We start from the raw sequence: 19,756 nt of genomic DNA, 5'->3' as shown, positions 1-19,756 counted from the left end.
GCTCATTCGGTAAGGAAAACTGATCATATTCCGTAACAGTCGTACAAAGCAAAAGCTAATATGTTGTTCCGATGCGTACTCAGGAAAACAAAACAAACAAATCAATCCATCTGGCTGGCACTGAAAATTAATACCTTAATGCTGACCTTTTAATCATATTAATACCATAAGGTTTGTTACTTCTTTCCTAATTAAAGGGATTAAATCAAATGTGCTTCTTAGGGTCTAGTGTAAGGTCATGCTCGGAACAAGGGCTGGAAGATGCACTAATGCTTCTGAGAACCACTTCATTTGGGAGGCGGGGGGAAGAGAGTGTGTTGTTCTTGAGAGAGTGGTCGCCTGAATCTGGATTAAAAAAAAAATCCACTGCTGCAGCAGAGGTTCATCCTGGCTGCCAGCGTGAGGGTTGTACCTAGCAGTGGGAAAACTCCTGGCTAGCGTTTGGGACCGGGGTGCCACGCCGAATGATGCTTAGAATAATGTGGGTTAAGAAACATACTCATCTTATGCTTTATTTTTGCAGTGTACACTTAAGGTTACAGAGAAAGTCAAAAGACTGAAAGGAGGACTACTTTCAGGACCAAGGGGTCTTAAGACAATGGCTGCACCTTTACTTCCTCTTCTCTTATTCAGATATTCTTAGTGGTAACCAAGGTGTTTAACGTCATGCTTGAATCTGGTTTCCTGCCTCAGACATGCCACACATAACCAATGTTTTCACTCATATGGGTCTGTCTCTCACATGGAATTGTACTTTTGGGGACCTTTAAGATTAGGGTAGTATAGAGGGCTGGTTCAGCAAGATATGTGGTTCCAATCATCTCACAAAAAACCCTGGAGGTTTTTTAAAAAGATGTACTTGGTATTTTGATTGCTGTAGTAGATGGAGTTTGACCCGATCTTCCACAGGTTTGTTTTTGACAGACAGTAACATAACGCTATGCCATTTTCCGCTTCCCTCCTGCCTCCTTCAGGAAACAGGACAGACCACGAGCAAGGCCAAATACATTAAATCAAACCACCATCTCTAAAGCATCGTGGGCCATAGCAAACAGCGAAGGGATTGCAGCAAGAAAGCATGGCGTAATAGTTCAAACACTGCAACTCCACTCTGGGGAACTGCCTCTGTCACAAGCAACTTTTCACAAGTTTGGGTCATATTTTAGTTGCCCAATGTGACACGGACACCACTCCCATGAGTTGTGGGAGCACACATCTAATCCATGTGAATGTTATTTTACCCTTAGATAATGCCTTAACATATGAAATGAAGAAGGCTTTAGCAAGCCAGAGCCTACAAACCTCAAGTTCAGAGTCAGCAGATTCTTCCAGTCTTACTCTTTTTGTGCCCCTCAGCCTCGTATTTAAAACTGGGGCAGCACATCTGTATCTCAGAGAAGCACGGTGAAAATTAACTAATCCAAAGTATATGCCCGCTCCAGTGATGACTACCACAGAAAAGACCATTTGGAAAAGACTGGGTGAATGAAATATATTACTACATACAGTCATCAAGGCCCACAGCTACACACGGAGCAGCAGAAATAGGACAAAATGTTGACTATATGCTCTTTCAGAGGGCACTGTTCATATTGTGTGCCAAATAAAGCAAAGTCCCTGTGGAAGGAATAGCGTATGGCCATGTATGTAATATTACCAAATAATTACACTGCCTTACTCACTGCTGCCAAGGAAAGGTTAAATTTTAACAAGTCTGACATTTCCTTTTAAATTCTTGGCTTTGCAATAAAAATGTTTAGACGGAAACTTCAGTTTTTAAAGATGAAAGTTCCACCCCCATCGGGACCTAAATTTAACCACCACATGATCCATGAGCAGGGCTGACACCTTTTGGCTCAACGGTACCGATGTCTATTGGTGGAACTGGCTATTACTCTCCATATTGGCTTGAGGGAGAAAAAGATATATTGAACATACAAAGCTTTTGACACTTGAGAAACACAGAAAGATGGTTTTGATTGTCCTCTCAGAAGACAACTGGTATTTTTTACGTTTTAACGAAACTACAGTTGATAGTACTGGGAAAGTAAGTTTCCCTTAATTTCCTCTGTCTCTTGGAGAAGATGGGAGAAAGGAAACCGAAAGTTTCCTCTTTTATGTCATCCCCCACCAAACAAGCCCTGATGGCAAATCTCTTTCTTATTCTACTTGAACATCTGCCATTCCATCCTATACTAGTAAGCGAGTACGTTAAGATTTAGGCTTCCCAAACCCTGACATTCAAACGAGCACAAAACTGGGCTTCAGAATCATTCAGTCCCTGAGATGAATACAGCACTTTGATCAGATTTGCAGGTTTCTCTGCAGAATCAGGGCAATAATTCATTTGCTTTACACCTGATCCAAACTCAAAGTATTTAAAAAATAAAATTAGAATAGTCACGCAGCGAACTGTCATTTACAAATATTCTGCACGAGTGCAAGTGGTATTCTGAACATGGTCTTAATCCTAGTCACCAGCTCCTTTCCATAATCGTAAGGAGTAAATGACAGATGATATTAAACAAAGATTTCACAGTGCAACTAAAGGAAAATTAGTTTCCCTCCCTCTAAAATAATGAGAAAAGAGGAAGTTTATTACATCCCGTTCCATCTCATATAGAGCCTTGTTACTAACAGGCAGGTAGCAAACTCACTGATGGAAGGACAAGCATTGCTTGTGCCAAAAAATAGCTGGTTCTCTAGTTAAATTAAAAAATAAGCAATTTGCATCTTATGGAAGGTTTTACAAGTTTCTATAGTAACTGCTATCACGTATAAGAATATAAAGTGCAACAAGCTGGAGTTTCCATAGAAACGACACAAGCAGTTTGATTAATACGCAGACATACTGAGACAAACGGGAATATTTAATTTCACTTTATAACGAAAACTCTAGTAAACAGAATACTACAAACTTGGGCAAGGTATCCTAATAAGAAGTATTCTCATAAGCTCATGAGCTGCAAGTCACGCACAATATAAACTGAGAAGCGTGTGGCGTGTTTACCGTATCAGATTCAAAGGATATGAAAGCTACTTTTTAGTTTCAGGAGTTCGATGATGTATCCAACACATTCTAATTGGTTTAGGAATTTAAACCTACAAACAGCACTTACAGAGACAACATTTTCATCTGGTTTGGAACTAAGTGTACAAAATGAAAGGATGTAATGTAATCCTTATAACAAAACACTGTGATTGCTTGTAAAGTTAAAATCACGGCATAAAAATGTACACAAACTTTCTACATGCACTGCAGAGTGGTTTCAGGAACCATGGGGCAAATCTGATGTTTAAATGACCATAGAACAGTCATCCACTAAACGTTGCAGAAACCGTATCACCCGAGAATTTAGAATGTGTTATCAAGACATAACGAATAAGGCAGGTACAACTCACCATATTTGGCACACTGGTGACGGGAGTACTCTTGATGTCGGCAGGAAAAGGAGACAAACTATTCGCCATGCCTGGCTTGTTTGGTAACTGAGGATTCACTCCTGTAGCTCCCATCTGCTGCCCTCCAGTTTGACTGAAAGGCTGCCCAAAGGGACTAGTGTTGCCTGCCATTCCCATCTGGAAAAGAATGAATGAAATTATCATTTCCTTGATTCCAAAGGGACATTAAAAGAGAAAAAAAGAAAACATAAGTCAAATATCCATCTTTGCATTCACAGAGACCAAATTCCGGTTTAAGTTGCTCAGTATTAAATTCTCAATTTCACAACTTTAATCAAATTTAAATTAAATTTTTTAAAAAACTTCTACAAATTTGCACAGCTGTGTGTCTGCAGTCTTGCAATTCAACTTCCAAAAATCATTGTGCAAACGCAAAGGAGAAACCAAGATTATCCTTCCCAATCCACACTGACAGAAATTACTTTTTCCAACACTGCAAAAACTTCTGAAAACCAAACAAACCTCAAATCCTGTAATACTTTGTGCATTCTGTGCACAGAGCATGACTTTGTAACACAGACTAGATGGGAAGGGAGGGCAATATATATAGAGGCATCTAACAAATGTTTATCTACTTATGTTTTGGTACTTGAGGAAAAATGTCTGAACAAAAGGACATCTAAGGCCAACACCCTTGACCAATCACACCCCCAAAACTCCTTAAGAATAGAAGCAGAAATACGACTCCCCCAGAAAGAGCGAAGGGAACTCTCCATCCAAAGAGCCATCTCGCCTGAGGAACAGTCTCCCAAGAGAAGCGATGAAACCTCTATTACTTGTGCCAGTTAATATTACATTGGACAAAAGGTCCTGAAAAGTATTTCAGCAGGAATTTACTTCTTTCAAAGAGAATGACTAAGACTAGGATTCTCCCTCCCCCCGCCAGATAAAGAGGAAATAAACGCTGACAGATGACGTTTGTGTTCCCCCCTGCCCCGCACTGGGAGGATTTCTCGATGACTTTATCACCTGTCAGAACGTCTTAAATATAAATCCAACCACTGAGCGAGTCTTTATTTGAAATATTAAATCCTATTTTCCCCTTCCTTTGACCTCTCCAGCCCTTCCTTATACAACACACTGGTTTTCCATGGTCCCGGTCTTTTCACTTCCTTTACCAGCAGGGATTCAGGAGGACTATTCTGGCGGATGGAAGAGGGATCGCGCACGTCGTCGTCGTCAGCTTATCAGTGTAACAGCCTCCTAATTGCTCAGTGGTTGCTTTTTCATGCTTACAGGAATCGGGCTGAACGACCAGTTGATGAGGCACTGGTTAAGAGCAGTAAATTATGTCGGGGCAGAGTCCAATAAACAGAATTTGACTGTGCCGTCCTCTTTGTCAGTGTACTTTGTACACTCGGGTTGCAGAGAGCTGGCCCAGCCGCACTCGAACGAAGTAGCTTTACGTTAGGAAATACTCCCTTAACCCGCATGCTGCGGAGCCACTGCTGCCAGATTCAGGCCTTCTTCCACCGGACAAAATGTTACATCTTTACAAAAGAATCTGACCCACTATATCCACATTAAAAAAAGAGAAAAACTGTTACTTGGCAAGGTAAGAGGTGATCATGTATGTGCTGTGTGCCAGAGTAAAGCTGAATAATTCAAATAGCATATTAGACCAAAAAAACCCAATTGCTTAACAGAGCCAAGAGCTTAGTAATTAAGACTGCTTTTAAAGAAAAGTGATATTGATTACTATCACATTGCACAAATACCAAGAATTTTATTTTCTGTGTTTCTGTGTTTGTTTTGTAGGACTGTATGTTCAAAGAAATTAGTTTTTTAAAATTATTAGTTATTACAGCATGGGTTTTGGCAGCTTTTCTCTGAAGAACTAATAGCAAAATATTTAATAAACCTGCACACTCATCTTAACCCACTACTTCATACAAGGTATGAGACAGCGTCATGAGATATCTACAGCTATTCATTAACACCATGCTGGTCTATCAGATTAACAGTGAAGAAAGTATCTGAATCTAAAAGTGAGATTCTGAGAAAGTAGCTTATGACCGACTATTTAAACCTTTCAGAGGCCAGAAATAGGAACATGAGCTGTTTGGCTGTTACTCAGTTTCCCCTTGTGTCTAAATCGCCAACTTCATTTGTCTGCAGAAGGACTCGGTCCTTTTAGTTTTCTTTGAGCTCGCTTGCAGGTTCAGTGGAGTTTTGTTAAATTGAATAATATATTGACTATTCTGGCAACCACCGCTGTGCTACAACTTCCTACGAGCCCTACAGCCGCCACCACCACAGGGAAAGCACAGCGGTGAGCCCAAACTGGGAGAGAGAAATGCTGCAAATACAGGAACCTGTTTCCACGGCTCTGCGTGGGCCACACCAGCCCGCAGGAGACGGCACGAGCAAAGTCCTTCTTAGACCTTGCAGCTTCAGGATGGAGCATATTCAGCCATCGGGGAGGAGATGGGAAAGACTCGGTGCAGACAACAAAGCTGCTTAACACGGTTGCGCAGCGTAATGTTATAAAGCCTCCAGCAGAATCTTAAAACACAGCCGAATTTTCAAAAAGCAGAAAAGAGATTTTCTTCAGGCAGTGAGAATGCTAAGCAAATTTTACACCCGATTTAAATTCTCGCTCCAAAGGAAACAGAGAGGTGTCCTTCATCTTATTACTGGGAACGATTAACTTTTTTATTACAGGATAAATGTTGAAAAATAGATTTTTAGAAAAAATATTACAAACATTTTGGTCTCAAAAGAAAAAAAAAATTTTAAGTTCGTTAAAACTCTAAACCACTAGAACACCCCTAAAGCACCAAGGAACTGCAATTCTAACAAGTACCACATGGTTGGTTTATCATATTTTAATATTTCCCTTTCAATAGATCTTGTTATTAAACATATCACAACTCAGTACAACAACAAAGCAACCTTTCAAGTCTTCCAAACTGAGTGCTTAATATGATGAGGATAATTTTTCCTTTTCTAGGTGGTCATTAAGTAATACACTTGATTGAAATTTTAACAAATGCCTTGCTGCGCTTTGAAATCAAGCTGGAAGCCAAGTAGCTTCTATTTGAAACCTTGTATTTTTTTTTTTAAGCCTGCTCACTGCCACACGGTATTTCAATGCCTAAAGCTGCGCTTGGTAAGTGAAAGGAACGTAAGGCTAAAGAGCTGCACCAGTCTACAACTTTAAAAGAAACCAGTAGATAGTTTGATAACACTGTAAAACATTAGACATGCCCTTTAACCTACACTTCATTTTTGTAAGTTACTGCCGCTGAAACAAACTGCCAAAGACTTTTTTTTTTTGTTTGAAGTCCATCTTTAAAATAATTAATTAAATAAATAATCTGAAAAGGTGGAAAGACTTCTCTTTCTTACGTGGCAATCCCTGAAATAAATATGGGGACAAAAATCAGGACCATACATGAGACGAGTTTATTAAAGCCCACCGATGTTTGTAGTTTCAGGTTTTTGTTTGTTTGTTTGTGGTTTTTTTTTTTTTTTAAACTCAGTTTTGCCTCGGAGGAGTTAAGCTTATTAACAGGACTGTGATTTCCAGCGACTAGGAGAAGTGCACACCGCAATGCACAAAGTGATCTAATGAACTCTTCTCTGTTTGTAACAGTTTTCAACCAAGGCTGGGACCGACGAGGAGTTCTAGCTGTAGAAAAACCTGCTGCCAAACAGCACGAAGAGCAGGAATCTCCAGCAAAGCAAACCACTGGCAGCTCCTCACCAGTGGGAAGGCAACAAATAGAGGTGGAAGGAAAGGAAGAATCAGGCAGATCCCCCCGTACATCCAACACTGAAAGACGTCCGAGTGCATAAGGCATTAACCGGCATTTCCCGGTTAATTATCCTGGTTAAGATTAGGTGACCTTCCGTAAAACTTTATCTATGCCACTGCTAATTGGAATCTCAGAAAACAACTGGCAAATATGAGATGATTGAGCACGTACATAGTAAAGATTTTACACTGCTTATTCATTCTGCAAACTGAAACCGGCGGCTCCCAAGCAAACGAGTGAGAATGCTCAAACGCTGCGGCTCCTGCCGCTGCCCCCAGGTTTCTTCGTATGTGAAATGAGGGGGCAGACGGGGGAAGGCAGATACTCAGAAGACCTTTGTTTTTATATTTCTGAAGCAGAACTCTGATCCCAAATTAGGCAGTTCAGGGGAAGATTACTAGGTAATTACAAGTCATCAAAGAAGATAAACCAGCAAGAACACGGGAGTTAGCAACCTGGTAAGAACGGTCATTTTCATGCGGGACTCTGAGCCATCACAAAGACTTGTATTTTACTTAAAGTTTGTTAAATTTACTTTCTTGAAAGAAATAAAAGCAAAAAGCAATCCAGTGTGAGTTGTTTCTTTTTTCCACAGATGCGTATCACAGGGCTACTCAAGCTTCAACATATCAGCCTGGTGGCCCATGCATTTCCACTACCACAAAAGGAATAAGCTTATCTCTGAAAACCTGGGCTATTTTGCAGTTCACTCCTATTTTGTTCTAAGCTTAAGGATATTCCCCGTCCCCTGTTGTCTTTTCTTCCTCTCTATCAGTTCATCTCCTTTCTTCTCTACCTGATGCGACCACCATTTCCTGCAGGCCACACTCTCTGCACTCCATCCCAGGGTGGCTCCTTTCATCCCACCTCTTCCTCTGGCAACTCATGTTTTTATACTCCTGTTTCTGTGCTACAATTTTGTGCAACTCTCCTTCTCACCTGGTTCTTTGTGGTCACAACGCAATGACTTCAGATGGAGTAAAGCAAACTTTTCCACAAGCGAGGGGTTTTCTATGCAACTCTTCCATCATGCACAATGGGGGAGATGCAGGGGTGCTATAAACCACCCCAGCATGGAACTGCAAATCAAGGCTAGAAGCGCCTGAAGTAATGCGATTAATGCAGGACAACAGCTTAAACACATTATTTCTACTCTAAAACAGTTCTTCTCAGAAATATGATAATGCTACTCTCCTTTAATGGAAAAGATGCATTTAATTCAATAATTCTGCTATCCCAGAAAGACAAGCAGATTCTGTTCCCTTTTTTATCACTATGGCAACTCTCTAAGATACTGGAATCTATTACTGAGTGTGGATAGGAAATAGGGTATTTCACTCTACTCTCACAAGCTCAGGAATATACAAACTTCTGAGCTGAAAAAAACCAAACTTAAAACCTTTGTTGAGCTGACTTGGACTATGGAAGCCATCTCCACTGCAATGTTTTGAGCAGCAGGTGTGGGAGGTACTTTCTCTTCATTTTGCTTTTTAGTTATTTTCAGAGGAGGACAGCAATTCAATTTCCTCTAGTTCCTGGAGTTTCATAGATATTATAGATCAAGTCTATGACCAAATCTATATACCTCATCTGATGGTGCGACTCAGAGTTGATATGACAGGAATGAGAAGTTCACCAGCCTAATTTAAAAGATACCTGACTGGATCTTCATACGATGCCTTTTCTTCTGTTTTTAAAGCTTACTCTTTTCCTCCCTTCTTTATCACTGCTGACACACCACAGTACTTCTTCCTCCAGCCCAGCATCAAGGAGCTACTCCCTCTTTGTACATGAAGCGTCTAGGCCATAAATAAATCCTGTGCTTTCCTCCTAAGTTTTTATTAACCGTCCCTTCACCTCTGCCACTACAGCCAGTTCTCTCACTCAAGCAGTCAGAGTTACTTCATTACCACCTATTCCTCTGAGGCTCCCTGGACATGCAACCAATACAACATGCTGCAAAACCCATTCACTGTTACAAGCACGTAATTTCCTATTCGCAATCCCTTTTTTAGCTTCCCCTCCAATATGTTGTCATAAACCACAAGACTGTATACAGTTCTGCTCCTTGCTACCCATTTTCCTTTGGGAAACTCGGCTCTCCTCTGTCGCCTCAACCTGCCTTTCACTCCAGGGTTTCCAAACTTAATAAAAGCTCTGGCAGGACAGACTGAGCTCACTGTCAGTTTTCCTGCAAGAGAAAAACCATCCTCATTTGCAGGCACAAGCCACGGAACAGCACCTACCTCTGACAACGCTCCTGATTTTGTATCTTGCACCACCGCTGCCTACATAATGTTAATGCTATATTATTTTTTTTTAAAATTAGTTGGTCTAGACAGATTAGTCCAGAAAAAAAACCCCACTTATCTCTAAGTTAAATGCTGACTTTCATTAAGGTTTGAAGCACTGACTTTTCTGCACAAAAATGGAAGAAGGTTATTCTGGCCAGTATTTAAAAACAAACCAAACCAATACTCCCAGATGTGGATTAGCCTGACAACGGGGGGGGGGGGGGGGGGGGGGGGGGGGGGGCGGGGGGGGGGGGGGGGAGGGGGTGGAGAAAAAAGGAAAGGTTGATATGAGAATCAAAGAACTCAAAGCAGCATGGGTTCAGTGGAAAATAAGCCTAGCTGAAGTAATCTGATTATAATCCAATCGTGTAACCTAAAAATAGTTATGTTTAATATTCAATTTGGTACCTACTAGATTTTTAACTAGAGAACAGTCCTAGAAGGAAAGGAAGCAAGCTAGACGGGCTTGGCTGGACTTCGAAAGCTGTGAATCTGCAAACCGCTTGAACAACAAATCTCAGCTCTCAATATGACAGGAGTTATGAAAGGACAACTGGGTTAAGTGTAAAGCGACATCTTTATGCCTTTGGCTTGATGTGAATACTGCTATAATGATGACAATCATGCTGCATTAGTTCTTCGTGAACGATACATAAAAATGACAGGACTCAGAGAGGCCTCAAGAACTATTTAAAGGACTAAAAGGCATGGGTACAATGGACAATCTAATTGCAATCTAATAGCCTAATTTATTTAGCTTGCTATTTAAGCTTATTAATTTGATCATCTTATTGAGGCAAGGACTGAAGTCATCCTAATGTACTGATTCCGGGAATAGAAAGGTGGTAACACAAATACCGTCTATTTAGCAAAGACCTATCAACAAGTAAGAGCTGAAGCTCTATAGCTGCAAAGCAAAAATGAGAAAAAAAATCTAAGTGAGCAAATATCACTGAAATTCTCAAGATTAATATAATTTTTTATCTAAATAGCGTGTGCTTCTACTCATCAACAGGAATTAATTCACAAAAGCCATAAGACCTATATCAGAGGTATCACGCCTGACATTGTATCACTTTTATACGCTTAATTCTTTATAAAATGGTACCTGATAATAGAAAGGGAAGTAGAAGTTCCATTCTGCTTGTCTAGCGACAACACAGAAAGGTGAGAAGAAAAAGTCATCTCAGGAAACAAAAATGATCTAACACAGAAAGGTGAGAAGAAAAAGTCATCTCAGGAAACAAAAATGATCTAAGACCTTGACCAAGCTGCCAAGTCCATTAACCAAACCCAGAGACAAGTATCAAAGTCCAAGAAAGCAGAGGTGCAGAACAGAAGCCAAAAACTGCATCAAACTACTGTATCCCCCCCTGCACCGCAGAACCGTATTAGACCAAGCATGGCTAAGAGCAGCTTGAGATGATTGCCCTCCTCACGACACGAGATCAGAGACAGGGTGGACTGCAAGACAGAATTTCATTCATTCACTCAATCCAGCAGCAATTAAGTTGCCTCTTCAGACTGACGCTGATTGCAGGATCACAAAAACAGTTCTGTTGTTAGCTAGGTATCCTAAAGAAACAGGGCTTAAACAAGGGCGCTGTGACAATCAGTATCCCATCTCCTCCCCCTTCCTCAAATCAATTTTTCTCTAATCACTTTGGAAATCACTGGTCAATTTGACCCATTTTTGTTAAAGCTCTCAGATAATTAAGTTCCTAAGATTGCCGACTAGAGAGACAGAGGGGTAGATTATGACACTCAGATTAATATCTCCATGAAGAAAAGGCACAAAGACCTCTGCCGTTCCCCACCGTGTTTTGCAGCAGACAGCATATCCAGGGCTCGGAATGAGCCACCATTATTGCCAGCCTTGTCCTGTCAGCACCTCAAAAAGATTATCTGAGGACACGGGAGGGAGCTGAAAGCACGATAGGAAATGGTTTAGAAGACCCTTGGGGAAGGGTGCGGTGAAAACTACAGCCTCCAGAGCGGCAGTGTGAGAACACGCAGCCAATCTACTGGTTATGCCACTCTCAGATCTGTTTTGGCAATAGAAAAATAGGAAAGGCAGAGCCTTTTTTCCCCCACCAAATTATTCCCATACCGCCGAATCTGGCAAAATATTTATAGGAGGAAGACATAAAGACAACCTTTTAGTGAGCCGCTACTATCCTTATATTATTCTGGACTTAAGTCTATGGTACAAAAGCTAAAATCAATTTAACTGTAAACCCCAGATTAATAATTTAAATAATTTCAGAGAACAGAACATGCCTGTCATAATTAAGAAGAGAGAGCAGAGGCATCCTAGATATGATCTGTTTTGGTAAAAGGCCAGATCTTCACAAACTAATAGTAGTGTTGAGGAGTTGCATACGTGAGAGCTTGCCTGTTCAACAGTATGAAATGCTCTAGTAAGACATATTTGTCACCCACTACTGCTTTCTTCTAAATCCCTTCTATTTGCAAGGAAAGGATGTTCCCCCTACTTCCTCCTGTTGTATCACTGAAACAATCCAGTGCGAAATAACATACTAAATGCTGAGGAGACAATAACTAGTTCTTCCTTTTGAAATTCAGTTTTCTGAATGCCTGAGCTGTAACTTCCGAGTTATACCATAATCAGCAGCCACAGGTTGACAGAGCGACTGCGCATAAATAATCCAACCCTTCTAGAGCCTCTGCTCTAGATGCTACTCAGCATCTCACATGCTTCAACCAAAATCCCCTATTAAATCACCAATGTGTTGGGGACACTTCTCTCTCTCTCTTCCCCCCTCCCCCCCTCTAAAAAGAGCGAGCTGGCATGAAATGGAAATTCTGCACTTCCCACTATGACCTACAGATCCAAGAAGCATCCTTTGGGTTCAGCATGAACAGGATGATTGGGTACACAGAAATGGTTTACTGCTCCTGCCTCCAAGCTATCACTGTTGTAAGTCACTACAGGACAGGGATGATTCAGAACTTCTTCTATACTTGTTGCCACCAAATCATGCATTCTTTATTTTCCTCTTCTATGGGCATCACCAAAACCAGTCACTTAATACTCCATTACTGTACTAAGCCTCCAAATCCCCTGTCAAATTACTATACCTACTTGAAAAAAGGGCTTTCAAGACACAACTTGGTTATAAAGATCAGCATTTTGTCCCCCTTCTCTCTTCCCATCCATTGAAATGTTTGGTTTTTTTTTTCTACCAAGAAGCGTGTCACCTTGCTTGGCTTAAATCACCTTAACTTTCTTCCTTTTGATTTTTCTTATCTTTCTCTCAAGACGGAAATCGAGCAGTCAGGTTTCTCAAATGTTCAGAAGTTATCAATTGAAGTATACAAAGTACTGTAAATGCAAGAGCAGATCTGCTCTAAGTAATGGAGGAACAACAGAAATTCAGACCGACAGACAATTCAGCTGCTTTTAATACTGTTAGTAAACAACAACAAAAGGGGACAGAACTGCTTTCGAAAGACTTATTTCTGCTTTCCAGTGTGGTAACTCAATGAGAGATGGTGACCTATGCTTTGCCATCTGCACCACTTCACCACCAGTTCCCAGACGAGTTTAACATGCACGAGTTCCAGAGGCACTATGATCTGGCATCAGCCACCTGGAATTAATCCCTCCTCGCTCCCGGTGTGCTATGGCCATCACTTGGATCCACCGTTGTGCTTGCACCCTCAGTACGAAAGAGCAGCTCTGCAGCCAGGCACACGCCGAGGACTTCGCACTTTGGACTCTTATCTCCCTCTGGTATGAAATACAAATCTCTGACACGAAGCAAGGTCCACCTAACCGATTAAGGATCTCAGAGAAGCGTAAAAGACAAGTCCATTAGGAATTTATGTTCATTTGTGAAGTGGGAAAGACAGGCTTTCTTTACTATGTTGGCATCATCTCGTATCTGTTTACTGACAAAAAAAAAAAAGTAAGTCTCTACTAATTACTATTTCATCCTATAGTAAAGTGTTCCAAAAGAAAGTCACCATGGTGCTTGGTATGTATATGCCAGAGGGACAGATGGAGAAGCAAGGAAAAGATTAATCATTCTATGGCAGCAAGCCAGTGGCATTACCAAAAAAAAAAAAAAAAAAAAGTGAATTCAGTTTCAGCACAAGAATAGTGGCAATCCTATTATCTCAGCTGAGGTGAGAGCTCCTCACCTAAACCAATCTGCAGACTGGGCAATTTGACAAAGATACTAATTTAAAAATACTCACTTCTAAAGTCAGCGCGTAACAAGAATGCCTTTAAAAATTAACATTTCAAGAATCAGTTTTGAGAATTAAATGATGACCTGGCTAGAAGCGTTCAGAGGAAGCCTATCTGGTGCTGGAAGCCTCCACTCTCCCACCTCTTTAAGATCACTGCTCTAACAAAAGCCCACTGCAACAGATTCATGGAGCATTTAGAGCGCCTTGCTCTTCGGTAGTGAACTACCTCGAAGAAAAATACTCAAATGCTCAGGAATAATTGTAATTTACTTCATCCTTTATTACAGGACGAAAGACTGTGTAAAGCTAGAAATAAAATTTTTAAAATCCCATTAAGAGGAAGCCAGGTGTTTTATTACCACTTGTAATAAGATTTGAAATTCTCTTCCAGGCATTGCATGGAGGTCAAAAACAAATTCAGGTATTCCAAGGCAACAAGACCACTTTAAAAATGTACAAATGTTTCCGCATAATTACTGAAATACAGAACACAGAATTTCGTGAGAAAACGCTCTTTACAAATGATTGGATATATAGAGAACAAACTCGTTTAATACATTTAGCTAGAAATTAACCTTTTTCAGTGAAAAAAATAATTATATGCTTGCACTGTATACATGCCTAAAGAAAGAAAACGTCTCCAAAATTTTGCACAAGTCTGAGTGTTGATACAACAGAATACACTATAGGAAGAATCAAAGTAATTTCTGCACTGCGCATCACTGTTGTACTTACAAATCAAAAATAAAGCTCAGAAGGCTTACTTTGTAAGAAGTGTAACCTCCGCAAATAAAAACTTCAAAGCTCTAATGGATAATTAGCCACAATTGATCAATGTATTCCAATTGCTTCAAGAGCTTTCATGAGTGCCAAGCAGAAAAAGTGGCTTTCTACAGATAAACACGAGCTATTCTTACTGCAGAAGAACAGAAAGTTAACCCGAACTGCACAATTAACTGAAGATGTTTCAAAGGTTTGTTTCATAAAGAAAATCTAGTCTGGACACAAACAGTAATTCAACAACACTTAAAAGAGAGGATTTTGAGACACTCAAATATCCCTGTCCTCCCCCAATTGCTATACTTCATCACCATCAAGCTAAATGCAGGTTTCTAAACCAACAGCAAATCTCAACACAAAGTCCATGCTTCTTCCTTTATTTTCTGTACCTAGATATTGACCCTTCCAGATGGGCCCAACAGGCCACAGAAGAATTGAGAGATGCATCTGCTGACACCTCAGCAGTTCCAAAGTTCCTATAGTTGGCTGGAGACAGCCAAGTAAAAGCAGAGTGCATCACGCTGCAAAAATTTAATATTATAAGGAATAAACTAGTTTGGTAAGAAAAACAGTAGCACTATTTTAAGAGATTCTTTCCCATTTTTCTCCCAGAAGGCGGCCAAAGATACATTATCAGGCAGTCTGTGTGACAAGATGTTCTACAGAGGTGGGGGAAAAGGCAATAGTAACTCTACAGAGAAAACAGCAACAGAAAAGGTGTCTCAAAAATACAATGAAAAAAGGTAACTCTGTTTCCTTTCTCTACAGGATGTACTTTCCTCGGCAGACAGGAATCCTAAAGGAAAAGCAGACACACTGAACGGAGACACTGTGTTTCAAAAGAAGCAATAATTCTATTTCAATCCAGAACTGGGGTGTGGGGGGGTGTCTAATAGACAAGAAACAAATTTACACTAGAGGTTACATTAAAAAAAAAAAAAATCAATATAGCTTGCTGAAAACAACCACTTAGCAAAAATATCATTACCTGGCATTAACAGTAACTAAGGAGAAACATCACTATAAATAATTTACACTGTTGAAATATTTTTTAAATAACTTTAAGAGCCAAATATGTTTATTTTGAAACACCACACTGACTTGAAGAGCTACCTCGAAATCTCCAGCCTTTCTGTAGCAACATGCTCTGCTCGAAGATTTAACAATTCACATGAAGCTATCAAGAGACTTCTCAACAGGTTTTTCAACAAGGTACGATGGTCGTCTTTAAACACGTGCTTAAAATGGAACACTGTGAAGAAAACAGGCCTATACAGACATGCTTCTCACTGAAAGCAGCCTGCACACCGTACTATCCAGAAATTGTATTTTAACCCAAGGTGCCCAGTATCAGACTAAGGAAACAAACACTGCTCATTCCAAGAGTGAAATCCCATCTTTGACTCATGGCGTTCCAACGCTTTTCCACGTCCAGGGTACAAAGATCCTCCCATAGCAAAGGCAGTTATTTAATTTAGTCAGTTTGCCAAAAGTTTCAAAGGGCACTTGTTTTTTGTTTATTTGTTTTTAAAAAAAGCTTTAAAAAAACCCAGAAAGAATACCCTACAGATAGGACAGCATTATGCTGCAGTCCCTCTGAAAACACAAAACCTTTCAGCCCCAAAACAGCAGCATCTCTCAGAGGCTGCTAAATAATCTATTTACTTCTCTCTTCTAAAAGTCTATTTCATAGACATTTTGGCAAGGATGTTCCTACATTTAACGTGCTGTATTTTCATTATGATTCATCCTAAACCAAAGGCACTACTGAACCCCTTTTATGGCACAGTATGCTTCTTATTTGCCAAACTTAAAGCAGATTTGTACGTACTCATACCAAAGAATACAACCATCACTTTGGGGCTCGAGGATCTTTAGAACATTTCCAGTACTAACATTTCCAGACGCTACTTAGAGGTACTTCTTGTAGCTTCAGGAGTTCAAAAATCAAGTCCTCATTCATCTAAATCTCAATTCTGCAACGTATTTCTGGTTTTAGAATTAAAACCCTTACTGGGATTACATATAAACAGTTAAAACACAAATAATAAACTTAGTATGCTACATCTCCCCCCAGTCAGGGCAATTTCTGGAGTAAATGTTCTTTACTGTAGTGGCGAGGAAGAAGTGGGAAGGAAAAATGAGCATGTGCAATTCATAGCCGATAGACAAAGGTGCAGCAGTCGAACTATCGATGCCACCCACACAAATGGACTTAAGGCTTCCAAACAACAGGTACTTCCTCCAAACATCCACAGGAAGAAAGGAAAAAGCGATCCTATTTTGCCATTACTTATACTCGGGGCCCTGCAAAATGAACTAGCAAATGTGCTAATTTAGGCTTTTTTTGAGATGTGGGATAAAGTGTGTAATGAAACATCTTTTCTACTTTAAAAGTTAATCTTTAAATAAAGGTTAAAAATAGCCTGCCCGCTATAAAGCGGACTTGGGCATACTCTGTGTAGCTTCTTGTATTGAAATTTCAAGCCGTTTAGCTAAGTGAGGGGATTTCAAAATTCCAAAGCGCACCTTTCAAACATAATGTTATATTTTTGTCTGACAGCGGAACCTGTCCCATCTGTACTTTCACTTGTGGAAGCCACAGACAGAGAATCACCTCCCCACTCCAGATCCGTTTCTTAGGGAGGTTGGCACCGTGTATCATACTATATGTAATTTTCCCAGTTTCCTGCATTGCCTTTTTTTTCTAAGGAAAGAGACGACCAGCATTTAGTTTTCAGACCATAATACCAGGTGTTTTGACACATTTCTGTATGTACTTCCAACTATAGGATTCCCAATATAATCACAGCTCATTGTCAAGTACAAATGCTAAGTTTACCTTTTAAGTAAGGAGAAGTTTAGAGACTTGCTAAAAGCTTTTGTCAGCAGAAACGCTCCCGTGCAATAGTATCTATATGCATGATCAGACTCTATTAGGAAAACTACTACGACAAAGACATTTCCCTCTGACTGAAGTAACCAGGTATTTCATAACTTCTACACAACAACATTTTAAGTTGGCAGGTTCTCCTTCCTCTCAACATCTGAGTCATTTTTCACCTGTGTACTAAAAAAAACCCCAAACTACAAACAGCAGCAGGAAGGCATGTGAAAACAGCCTAAAAACTAGAAAGAAATAATTTCAGTCACATCTTTTAGTAAGGACTTGGAAGCTTATTTTGTCATTTTAATAAGCCTTCTGAAACAACACTGGAAGTCTTGCTTTTAATCTGTGGCTTCAAAAAAACCTGGTGGACCCATTAGGTTCACTTCCAAATCCTTCTTTCAGATACACTACTTAGAAATAAACGCCATTCCAACAATAAAAAAATCGAAGAATTGCAAGACGGTAACCAATATGATTTAGAGTTAATGAAAAATCCTTAACGTTTGTGTTGTGTTACCAGAGTAGAAGATAATGGCACAATTCTACTCTGAAAAGATACCATAAACATTACATTTTTGTCAGCTGGATGCTAAGCCAATGCAAGTTAACAGAGACGGACTTTGTAACTGCCCGAATTGGAAGCAGAAGGAAGGGAAGCCCTGTGAAGGCTGACTGTTCCACTTCTTGCTGCATTTACCTCGCAGCACTAGAGCCAAACTGAACCCAGATACCTGCTTAAGCAGAAGACACGAGCCAAGTGACTATCGCTTCAAAGATCTTCAATGACATTGCACAACTGCAAATGGAATTTAACTCATGTACCAGAAATAGGAAACAACTCAATTTCAGGTGCCAGGAGTAACAGTTGTGGTAAGCGAGCTTTTTAAGTCACCAAATCTCTTCAGTGTATCAGAGTAAACTCATCTGTGGAGTACCGCTTTGCATGGTAGTGTTTCAAAACAAAACTGCCTTACAGATATTTTAATTTTACTACGAGTCAGCGACATTTTCTGTTACCCGTCTCCATATATTTATATCCTTCTTCTGTTTGTAGTATTATAAAAGCACATATGTCTCTTCTCAGTAAAAACGCTGTTTTGGTGATAGTTATTCAACAGAGAACCAAGCAACTACGGTCAAGTCTGTAATATTATTAAGAGTCCCCTGAAACTGGGAAGCGGCATTATGTGGAATGTGATTTGGCCTGGCTACTTGTGATTGCCAGAGGCACGGTCTGCTAGGAGACAGTCAGCTTGGCAGCATCGTACGGACAACTTAGGGGATGAGAAGCAAATTAACTGCAAGTCCTGTTAAAACAATTCAGACAGACTCAGACAGATTGAGAGTCACCGGAGAAACAAACTGCACCAGCAGTTTGCTAAAACACACAGAACTGCAAAGGAATGAGAACATCTTCAGCTGACTTAATTCACAATCAGCAAGCATATCTAAATCTGGTACTTAGCAATGTCAACTGGGTAATCTGTTTAAATAAATAGTTTGCTTCATTTTTTTCTCACCACAAATTTTCCTTAGTACAGATTCCTCAAAACATCAAGTCGAGCAACATAACTACGTGCACAACTGAAGTCTTGTATCAGAATTCTTCCTCTTTAAAGTAGTTCACTCTCTTATTAAATTTACTCGAGATTAATATCCAACACCAAAACACCACTCAGTGAACAACTACAGGGAGCAAAACTGTGAACGTGCTTGTCAAAGGCACATATATTATACGTACACCCAGCCCAGAAACAACAAATAACAGAATTCAGTTCTTTTATAGCTCAACAGTAAAAAAAAAAAAATGAGACAACTGGTTATTCTCTTGGTCGACATAAAAAATGGTTTTCCTGTTTTCTAAAGTTCACTTCTGGTAAGAGTTCCTCCCCTTTGATCTAAAATTTCTCCTACTGCAACATGCACTGCCATGTGGCTATTTTGACTAAAACAAAGTTGAAAACATGCACTATTCAAATTATTTAGGCCAATATAGTTAAGAGAAAGATTGCTCTGAATTCTGATGCAGAAGTCCAGCATATTAGGTCTATTTTTGCAGTTAGTGGTATTTTGAACCTGTAAGATTTTGGTGCCAATCCAACTACTGGTACCAACTTCCAGTTAAATACAATAAATGCACCAGTAAGGAAAACTCATCACTTGTACACAGCACTTTGAACTCTGTCTAAACTCATTACTACCATATCATTTCCTGAAATACTACATTGGAAGATCTGCCAGCCAGAACAGCTTTTCTATCAGTTTCTCCCTGCCAGGCAGGTTCTAGTTTATATCAATACAAATATTTTCCTTTAGAGTTTTCAAAATATGTAGAATGAGGTTACTTTAAA

The 19,756-nt window shown here is 39.9% G+C and overlaps 1 protein-coding gene across 7 annotated transcripts in view; it reads right to left on the bottom strand.

Annotated features, from left to right (window-relative positions):
- The window catches only part of CREBBP (CREB binding protein), a 97,210-nt gene that overhangs the window by 57,440 nt on the left and 20,014 nt on the right, over nt 1–19,756 (bottom strand). For all 7 annotated transcript variants that reach the window (XM_063342993.1, XM_063342995.1, XM_063342999.1 and 4 more), the window contains one exon: nt 3,403–3,579. In XM_063342993.1, the coding sequence (XP_063199063.1) occupies nt 3,403–3,579 (177 nt within the window). The remainder of the gene's footprint in view (nt 1–3,402; nt 3,580–19,756) is intronic.

This window comes from Chroicocephalus ridibundus, chromosome 8 (genome assembly GCF_963924245.1).
Source record: "Chroicocephalus ridibundus chromosome 8, bChrRid1.1, whole genome shotgun sequence".
Lineage (NCBI taxonomy): Eukaryota > Metazoa > Chordata > Aves > Charadriiformes > Laridae > Chroicocephalus > Chroicocephalus ridibundus.
The sequence above is the reverse complement of the archived record's forward strand: the minus strand, read 5'-3'. Positions and strand labels throughout refer to the sequence as shown.